At 43.9% G+C, this 10,323-nt stretch overlaps 1 protein-coding gene across 1 annotated transcript in view; it reads left to right on the forward strand.

The window, feature by feature from the left end:
* Pdpk1 (3-phosphoinositide dependent protein kinase 1) overlaps positions 1-10,198 on the forward strand; it is a 69,699-nt gene extending 59,501 nt beyond the window's left edge. Inside the window, exons 12-14 of the mRNA XM_041675918.1 lie at positions 3,403-3,460; positions 4,358-4,510; positions 4,856-10,198. Coding sequence (XP_041531852.1) covers positions 3,403-3,460; positions 4,358-4,510; positions 4,856-4,972 — 328 coding nt within the window. The 3' untranslated portion in view covers positions 4,973-10,198. The remainder of the gene's footprint in view (positions 1-3,402; positions 3,461-4,357; positions 4,511-4,855) is intronic.
* The last annotated feature ends 125 nt before the right edge of the window (positions 10,199-10,323 follow it).

Consider the following 10,323-nt stretch of genomic DNA (forward strand, 5'->3'; position numbering starts at 1 on the left):
CTTCATCTCTTTGACACCAATGACAGAATTTGCCTATTTTGGGAGAGCCACATTGCTATGTGTGAATGGGAAACCACGAACTGGGTAGTTCTATGGCTCTATTTCAGGTGTAGTTTTAGCTATGAATCTTCAGGGAGAAAGGTGCTTAAGGTGTGCCTGGAGCTTCTCCAGGAGTGGGGATTGACAGTGCAGTAAAGAGTCAATAGGGCTAAAGAGATGGCTCAGCCATTAAGAGGACCAGGGTTTGATTCCCAGCACCCAAATGACAGCTCACAATTATCTGCCACTCCAGTTCCTATAGATCTCCTTCTGGCCTCCGCAGGCACAGACTTACAGGCAGACAAAACATCAGGCACATAATCCACCACCACCACCACCACCACACACAGGGTTTCCCTGTTTAACAGTCATGGCTATCTTGGAACTTGCTTTTTTGACCAGGCTGGCCTCAAACTCACAGAGATCTGCCTGCCTCTGCCTTCTGAGTTCTGGGATTTAAAGGCTTGTGCCCCTACCACCCTGGCCTATAATTTTTTTTATAAAGTCCAAATGAGTCTTTGAAGTAATCTTTCCAAAGTAGATAAACAGAGCTGGGAACATGGTTCATTGATAGAATGTTTGCCTTAGGTTCTACCTCTACTACCACCAGAAAGAAGGAAGGAAGAAAAAAAGAAAGAGAAAGAAAGCAGGTTGGGCCGGGCAGTGGAGGTACACACCTTTAATCCCAGCACTCAGGAGGCAGAGGCAGGTGGATCCCTGTGAGTTCAAGGCCAGCCTGGTCTACAAGAGCTAGTTCCAGGACAGGCTTCAAAGCTACCGAGAAACCCTGTCTCGAAAAATCAAAAATAAATAAATAAATAGATAGATAAATAAATAAATAAAATTAAAAAAAGAAAGAAAAGAACGCAGACTGATAAATAAGCAGTAACTAACCTGTTGCAAGTGGCTGATTAAGTAGTGGATTGTGCTATTGCTGTTACTAATGGAGCTTCCTTGGCCTCTTACACACACACACACACACACACACACACACAAAGACTTATAGGATGTTGGGGTGTGAGTACATTCTCTGTGCAGAGTGAACAAGGGGCAGGCTGATGCTTGTCTATAGGATCATGTTTGCTTTCTGTGTTGCTTGCTTTTCCTCCAGTAATTTAATTAGTAGGTCTTTCCTATTTTGTAAGTCTTTGCTTATGTTAAAATATTGCAGAGCCTGCTTGTTAGGTGACCATTCTGGCAGGCCCTGCAGTGTTACCTGCACATCTTAGTGCTTCATACCTTCTGCTAATGTTCCTTTCAGAATCAGCCCTCTCCCCCTGTGTTTCGAGTTGGGTGTTTGGTTAGTAAAACCTCTTGGAGACTGTTCCCCCCCACCCCCACTTTTTCTTGTGGATCACTGCTCTGTCCTTTTTAGAATCTTAGTTCTTCTCAAAGTCTACACAGTACTATATTGTGTGTGACTTGAGACCAAGATTTTGGTTGTATAGCATACCTTGGAAGGGTAGTCTGGTTGGTTTTGTATGAGTCAGGTAGTGAGGCCTCGAAGTGCTCTGGCTCCTCAGGGAGGTTTCAGAGTATCTACGTGCTTGACTTAGACAATTTTCAGATAGAAAGTGAGTTTTTTGTTTTGTATTTATAGTAGAAGTGGCATCAGACAGGGCATAGGGCTGAACTATAGCTCAGGTGGGAAGAGTGCTTGCCTGGCTACATAAAGCAATGGGTTCTGTCATAGTGTCACAAAAAAAAGGTGGGGGGACCATGAGAGGTATTTTAAAGGTAGCTTTAACCCCAATAAAGTAATATTAGATGTTAAACCATCTTTGACTCTGAGGAGACAGAAGTACACATGCTGCTCATGTAGTAAGTCAAGCTAAACTCTTTAAGAAAATTGTTTAGGGGCTCAGAGGTTAAGAACACTGGCTGTTCTTCCAGAGGTCCTGAGTTCAATTCCCAGCACCCATGTGGTGGCTCACAACCATCTGTAATGATATCTGGCGCCCCCTTCTGGCATGCAGGCAGAACACTGTATAAATAATAAATCTTTGAAAAAATTTTAGCATTATCTATTTATTGTTTGTACACATGGATGTCAGAGGAACTTGGAAGAATTACTTTTCTTCCAAATGTTAATGCTGTAGTACACGTGTAATAGTCATAGGATAGCTTAAGGGAGTTAGCTTTTTCCTTCTACCATGTGCTTCCCAGGGATTGAACTTAGTTATCAGGTGCTTTTACTTGCAGAACCTCAGACCATTTTTTTTAATTAATAAACTTTATTTATTCTATTTGTTTTTCACATCATGTGTCTCGATCCTATTCAATCCCTGTCCCTTAACATCTGCCTTCCACCCTGCACCCCCTCCCCCAGAATATGAGAAAAAAAAATGAAGAAAATAAATGAGAAGATTTTTTTTTTTTTTTTTTTTTTTTTTGGTTTTTCGAGACAGGGTTTCTCTGTGGCTTTGGAGCCTGTCCTGGAACTAGCTCTGTAGACCAGGCTGGTCTCGAACTCACAGAGATCCGCCTACCTCTGCCTCCCGAGTGCTGGGATTAAAGAGAAGATTTTTTAAAAAAATTTTTTAAAAAGGAAGGGGAAGAAATTAAAAGTCTCAACAGGGAAGCTGCACTGTGACCCCATGAATCATACAGCGACCCAGCAAGTCATGCCGTATATTCCTTGGTCCATATATCTCTATTTGCAAGTGTTTGTTGCAAAGAGTCACGGGTCTGGTTTGAGGCCCCTGGTCAGACCAAATTCTTGGCATATTTGAATAAATGTTTTTTTTTAATATGGTAAAAATATTGGGAAAAAAACCCCACCCCATCACCATCTTGGGAATTGAAAACCTTGGCACCTGGTGCATGTTAAATACCCCCTATACCACTAGGCAATACACCTCACCTCAGAAAAGAAATTCTGAAGCTATTTTTTAAGGATTTGTGCTTCTCTAGAACTCTGGACTCTAGGCACTGGTAGGTGTCCTGATTTGGGAAGTAATTTATAGATTCTAATATTGATTTGCAGTGGCATCCAAACCTCTGTGAGATCTGCCTGCCTTTGTCTCCCAAGTGCTAGGATTAAAGTTGTGCACACCACACCCAGCCCCACTGCAGCATTTTAAAATGAGGGTGGTGATTAGGATGATGTTTCTGTGGCGTTCTCTCCCAGCCTTCCTCTACTGTGCAGATGACTCTAGCAATGTAAACTCTGGACCATATGTACAGATAAAATCTGCAAACATTGCATCACACATCTGGAGTATCTCCTGAAAAGAGGCTGCAACTGTGGTAGAGTCGGGGGGCAAACTTGACTGATAAAAAGTCTATAGAGGCCCTGTGGAGTTTATCCGAAGGGCAGTGTTTGGAGAACTGCTGTCTCATTCTTATTTCTTTCTTTTTTAGGCACCAGTTTGTAGAAAATAATCTAATATTAAAAATGGGCCCGGTGGATAAGCGAAAGGTGAGTCAAGTCCCTGATGTTCTTCATCCTGTGACTTCCTATTGCTTCAGATCAGATCAGTTCTTCATCCTGGGGTCCTGCCATGGTTCGTTGGATATGGCATTTTGGCCTGATCTTTAGAGATCATCTCTAGATTTTATAACTGGGAACACTCAGGCTCTCAGGGAAGCAGTGTGGGCATTTGGAAAACCAGCATTACACTCTAGTCACAGGGTATGATTTCTCATGGTCGCACAATGCTCATCTCACTACGCTAAGGTTTCTGTCACATTGAGGAGGATGTATCATTTCTGAGAACCCAGCAAGTAGTCTTTCATTAGAAGATTTGAAAATACAGGAGTTGTTGTTTATTAAGCTTATTTGTTTATTCGTTTTTGAGACACAGGGTCTCACTATGTTACCGTGGCTGTTTTGAAGCTGGTTTTGTAGACCAGACTGACCTCGAACTCACAGAGATCTGCCTGCCTCTGTCTCCTGAGTCCTGGAATTAAAGGTATAGGCCACCACTGCCTTGTTTATTACATTTTATGGACAACAGATAGTGCAGAATATATCAGACTCTGCTAACAAGGACTTCCTAACATCCTTCTTGACTGTGTATACTCTGGAAGTGAGAATCTCCATCAAAGTGAACTGAGGCCTGGCCTGCCAAGGGCGGACTCTGTGCCTGAGAGAAGCTGAAGGATCAGGGGAGACTACGAGCTATCCATCGATGGGCATATTGTGAGATAAACAGCAGAGACCCACACTTTTGTCTTTTCTTGATGTAAGATGCTGGGCTTAGGTTGAGGAGGAAGTGTCTTAGGTGAATGGACAGCTGGCAGTCACTATGCCCTGCACTACTTATAAGTTAGTCTCATCTGTGCCTTGATCATTTTGTTTATTTATTTGTACCAGGGTTTATTTGCAAGACGACGGCAGTTATTACTCACAGAAGGGCCACATTTATATTATGTTGATCCTGTCAACAAAGTCTTGAAAGGTGAAATTCCATGGTCACAAGAACTCCGACCAGAGGCCAAGAATTTTAAAACTTTTTTTGTCCACACGGTGAGTTTCTCCCTATAAGGCCTCTGATTGTAGTGTCACCACAGGCTTCTGCATCTCGGTTGGAAGTGTCCCTTGCTTTGGCCAAGGAAGTATCTAGGGTCATGTCAGCTTCCTGTGTCTCAGAGACCTGTATGAACAACTTAGGCCTGAAATGGGTTAGGAGATACTCTGTTTTGATTTTTGCTTTCGGTAGGTCACCCACCCATGTACTTAGTTTCTGTACTTGTAGAAAGAAGAAGCCCACTGTACCCACAGGCTTTCAAACGGTGCTGACAGCATTGACAGCAAGATAGGCTGGGTGGGGACAGGACTCCCTGGAGGACATCAGATGCTCTGTCTTTGCAGCCTAACAGGACGTATTACCTGATGGATCCAAGCGGGAATGCTCACAAGTGGTGCAGAAAGATCCAGGAGGTTTGGAGGCAGCGGTACCAGAGCCATCCAGATGCCGCTGTGCAGTGACGCGGCCTGCGGCCGGGCTGCCTATCGCTGCCAGGACACCTGCCCCAGCGCGGCTCGGCCGCCACCCAGGACGCTTCCAGACCACCTGCCAGCCATCTCAAGGAGAACATGGATGGTGGAAACCTTGCAGCTTTTTTATTTAAAAGAAAAGAAAAAAAGAACCCAGCCACACAAAGAACAAAACAAATAACCAACAAACAGGAATTCAGGGTCGCTTTGCTTGCTCTCTGTGCTATGTGGTGGCTTCCATGTGCTGCTGTGGCCATGGAGACCCAGCTCCTTGCACGGTAGCTCAGCTTCTGCCCAGACCAGTGACCAGATTTGGCATCCCCAGCCCCCTCCTAGCATCCACAGGAACTGCATGCCTGCTTCTACCCTTCCCCACCTGATAAACACAGCTCCTGCTGTAACTGAGGGACCGGGTGTATCTGGCTCTCCTTCATCAGAGAGCCTCTCTACTCTGCTGGGTTGATCACCAGCTCACTGTGGGTACAGGGCTCTTAGCTTGTGTGTGTACCTCCTTCCTTGAGTCCCTTATATGGCCCTAGAGATGTGGTCAGGTATGTTTCTGATGACAGAATTTCTGTGGTTCCTGCCCTACCGTAGGCAGGCTGATGGTGAGAAGTGTGCAGGCTGCTGTGGTTACAGTCTGCTCTCATTGGGCTCTGCTCTAGCATTCCACTTCCTAGCAGTTCATCCAGGGAATGAGGCACCAAGCACGTGTCCAGCAGGGGTGCTGTCATACCAGCACCTAGATAACACCAACTAGATCACTATCAGGTACAGAATCCTGCCCTGACCTGGACAAGACTCGAGCTCCCATGTGGAGGAGTGGTGTTCAGGCCTTCCTGGGAGTTTCTGCATACGTTTTCATGTGTAGGCCACATGCTCTGTTAGACAGGGACTGAGAAAATCCCAGGTTGTGTGCCAATCTCCTGCCCGGTCTCTCAGCTAGCTCAGTTTTATATCTCTGTTGAAAATCTGAAAGCCTTTTCATGTTGCTTGGTCACTTGGTAACATAAAGCATGGACCTTGCCTGGAAAGAATGTTACCACTGTCTAGCTCACAGGGACAGCCCACCCAAGCCTGAGCTTGCCTGTGCTGGCATACCCTGATGCTGAGTTGACAGTGTTTTGTTTTGTGATACAGATGGCCTGGACTATTTCAGTACACTTGCAGAGTGCTTCTGAGCGACTTGGCTGTACCTCTCTCTGACTAGGATATCCCTAATGGGTGACCCTTGGTATCTAGTGGGGAAAAGTAGGCACCTGCCTTCATAGATTGCTCACAGGAACACCTCTGACTCCCATGTTGTGAAGGCAGCAACAATTTTGCCATTTATATAGACTTTCACAAAGGCACTCCAAAAATGCCCACACAGCAATTACCCCTGTCCACAGTGACCACCTGTGGGCCAGGTTACCCAAACTGAGGGGGGAAAAATTCTGTTTAACAATAAGAGTGGTCCTTTCAAACTGGGTGGAGTGTAGATGAAAAGCTCACCATCATGCCTTGGCAGGGGTGCTGGATGGGAGCAGACTTTGCTATATTGTATGATAAGAGCTTTAGGTGACCAAGGAGCAGGTGTCAGGACCACACCTGCCCCTTGGACCCAGGGAACAGATAGCTTAGCACGCTATCAGCCTGTGAGTGGAAGTAGACACTTTTTTTCCTGGTTTTTGAAGAACCATGTTAGCTAAACTTGGCTGTCTCCTCCTTAGAGTCCTGTTCTTGCTCATGCCTTGTGGCTATTTAGCCCTCAGTATCCTGTGCCCTGTGTTTGCACGTATAAGAGTGGCTTCCTGGTTGTCACATGCATGTAGATACAGGGAGAGGCATCTCTGAGGACACTTAACTACAGGGGACCATTTGGGGCTGAGGCATGGCTTAAGTTAGAACACCTGGCTGGCTTATGGGAGAGTCCTCTGTTGCTTTCTCCCCTGGAGAGCAACGCTACCTCCTGGGCTTTACCAAGTGCCATCCTAACCTCTAAAATTAGGGTTTAGCTGAACTGGTAGTGGGTGGCCATGATGACTGCCCTATGCTACAATAGCTGAGCTCTTCCCAGGTCACCTTTATATCCTTACTGCCCCCTTTTCCTTGATATTTTTTTTCCCCTTTAAGAACCATGTACATTCTTTCTTACCCTGGCTTATATCACTTTCGGTTTTTTCCAGTCATCCTTAGAGCCGTCACCCAGTGTGCAGGTGCCTTACACTGTAGGACAGGATGTGGGTATCAGTTTGTACAATTTTGTCTGTGTGTGTGTGCATGTGTGTGTGTGTATAAAAGCAAATGGGGGAATCTATCTAAGGAGAAAAAGAAATGTCTCATTAGGAGCTCCAGAAGTCATGTGAATGGTAAGAATGAATAGAAAGTTGAAGACTGTCCTCTGGCTTCTCACAGTGGACTGTACCTCACTACCCACTAGCCATGCCTTTTCTTGGTGTCACAAATGAAGTTGAGCTTGAATAGGTTATTTCTACCTGTTTTTCTGTGCTCTGGCTGGGTGGTGGACATATCCATGTAGCTAAACTCTAACCTAGTAGATGCAGTAAAAAACCACTTTGAGAAAGATGACTTGTGTTAGGCTGGTAGAAACTGCACCTGCTGCAGCACTCTTTGGGCTAAAAACCCTAGTGTTGTGATCCAAGCTTGAAGTAACTTTGCAGATAGCCAAGTGTGGCACAGACTCCTAGTGCCAGCAACGGGGCTGTAGGTGATTGTGTGCTTTCTTAAAAGTAATGTTTTCTGAAAGTTAAGGAAAAAAAAGAAAGGCCCATTATTCAGAGACCACTGTGAGCATTTTGATGTAGATCCTGCTTTTCCCTCCCCAACTTTTTGTTGTTGTCATTGTTGTCCCAGTGCTGGGAATGGAATCAGGGCCCTCAGAAGTGCTAAGCAAGTCCTCTACCACTGAGCTACACCCTTAGCCCTTGTTTGCTTTTTAAACCAAACTGGGAACATACGACACATCATTTTGCATCCAGCCTTTTCTCTTGACATTTTTTCCCTTAAGCATTTCTCTATACCACGAGCAGTTCTTCAAAAGCATGTTTTTAATAATTGTGGACTCAAATGGTTGGTTTATAAGTTATCCAACTGTCTCCCTGTTGTAAAACATTCAGATCCTTTTGGGTTTTTTGTTATTTGTTTGTTTGTTTGTTTGTTTTTGCTATTTAAATAATGCTCTGGTGAATATACTTACGTCTTTGATTTTTACTCTGATTTTTTTCTCTGCAAGTGGTATTTTTGGGTCAAAGAATTTGTTCATTTCATAGCTGTTCCTCCTCTTTGGTCTGTTTAGATGCTCTGAGTTCCAGTAATAAACCCTCCTTCCTCATGTCCTACAGATTTTGATCACATCAGTTCCTGCTAAACTGTGTATTCCCAAGAAAGTTTGACTATGACTGCTTTTTTTTTTAATCTAAAATGTCATTAGTGCAGATCCATTTGTGTCAAATTTTTCCAAAAGCCCAGTTTCTTCATTTTCATTGCAAGAATCTGGTCATGCATGTTACTTCTTCCATCATTGCTGCTATGACTTCCAAGAGCTTGGTGATGTTTTCAGAATCCTGTACTTTGTGTCCACAATGGTACTGAATCTGCTTCTGCACAGTCAGCAGAGATAAAGTGTTGAACTGACCTTGCCACATTTTTAATGGGTAATTCGTAATTACGTTTATAGACCCAGAGAGTGCATTTGGCCATCTTGGGATCAGTAGCAAAGCAGAGTAGCAAAGCTCTAATTGAAAAAAAACCATGTAGATGATTGGGTTTTATAAACGTACAGTTGTGAGTGTCCTTGCTCCACCCCCAACCCCCCCAGATTAGCAGTTCGGGAGAGTGCAGTGGCCAGACCTTCTCATTGCAGAGGATGGGTATTCCAGCTGATGCTTATGTAAACCTTCCTGTTTGCTGCAGGTAATTATGGTCTTTGAATAAAGCCCACACACCCAAATTGGGTTGTATCTGTTTTGTGGGGCCTCTACTTGGAAACATGAAGTAAAGATTTACTGGGCACCATACTCAGTGTTACCTGATTCTACCAGAGTGTAGGGCTCGAGATGTGTGAAAATCAGCTCCCCGCTTTCTCATGCCTCAAGACTTCTCCCTACTGCTCCATAGACTCAGGGTGCTTATAGCTGAGACTTGGGAGACTGTAGCAACTCATGAGTATGGTGAAGATACCATGTTCCTAGAGATGTTGCAGTACACCTTTTCCATTTTTTTTTCATTGCAAAACCCAACATAAACTGACTCCAGTAGGGGTAGCACCTCTTAGGTACAATGTATGACAAGGGCCCTGGCATATTAGATGGGACTGAGACCACTCTCAGAGCCTCTGATGATAACTGGCATCTGGCCTAACACTTAAGGGTTTTAAGTCAGAATGGTTGTGGAAAAATGGCCTAGGAAGGAAGCTGTTTCTGTCAAAGCACCTATGCAGTGGTAAGCAAATGAATTAACCAATGTGAATACCTGGAAATTCCCTGTATCTGAATGAAGAATTCAAACTGTACAGAAGGTCTTACAAAAGGCAAATTTCCCCCTCATGTCGTCCAGCCTAGTTTAATCATCTGGGTTAGTGACTACAAGTGAGTCATTGTGCAGGTAAAAGCCTCCATTATGACCATTGTTTGATTGGACATTGGCAAATTAAACTGTTACAGTATTTAGAGCTGCTGCGGCTGTTTCATAGCCACATACAGTAGGATGAATCAATAGTCTACTGCTGTCGTTCAGGTTGGTGGCAGTCAGAACATGTGTAATATTCTCTACCTGGTCTGTAGCTGTAACTGTGATGTACAGGCAAAGCAAAAATTAAAAATACTTATGAAAACAGATAATGCAATGATACTAGGATATACACTTTTGTATTTTTATTCTTATATAAGGTTATTTGCTGGCTATTGTCGGCCTCTAGTTCAGTCTGTTATTTAAATTCTAATATATGAATTATTTGGATTGAATTCATGTTTGGGGCCACGTTGTTGTATGTATTGATGTACAGCCTTGAATGTGAATAATTATTGTAAACTATATTTTACAACTTTTTCCTGGCTTTATTATATAAATTTTCTATTTGGTCATGGTTTAATCATATAATTTAATGAAACAATTTTTTCTTTTTTTTTTCAAATATCTGTGCTTTAGATGTAATTACCGGATGATGGATTTCCCTCGTATGCTCGGTAGTCTTGTAATAAAAGCATGTAGAGTGTATATGTTCGACGTCCTGGTTCCTCTTTTGGCTGGCGTTGGGGCGGAGCCAGTGCCGAACCCCAGGGTCCCTTAGAAAACTCAAGGCTCGTCTGACCGGAAGTGGTTGTCGCCGGCCTGCTTTTCGA

The sequence above is a fragment of the Microtus oregoni genome, unplaced genomic scaffold (assembly GCF_018167655.1).
Source record: "Microtus oregoni isolate MIOR12 unplaced genomic scaffold, Mior012 000027F_ref0000203, whole genome shotgun sequence".
Classification (NCBI taxonomy): Eukaryota; Metazoa; Chordata; class Mammalia; order Rodentia; family Cricetidae; genus Microtus; species Microtus oregoni.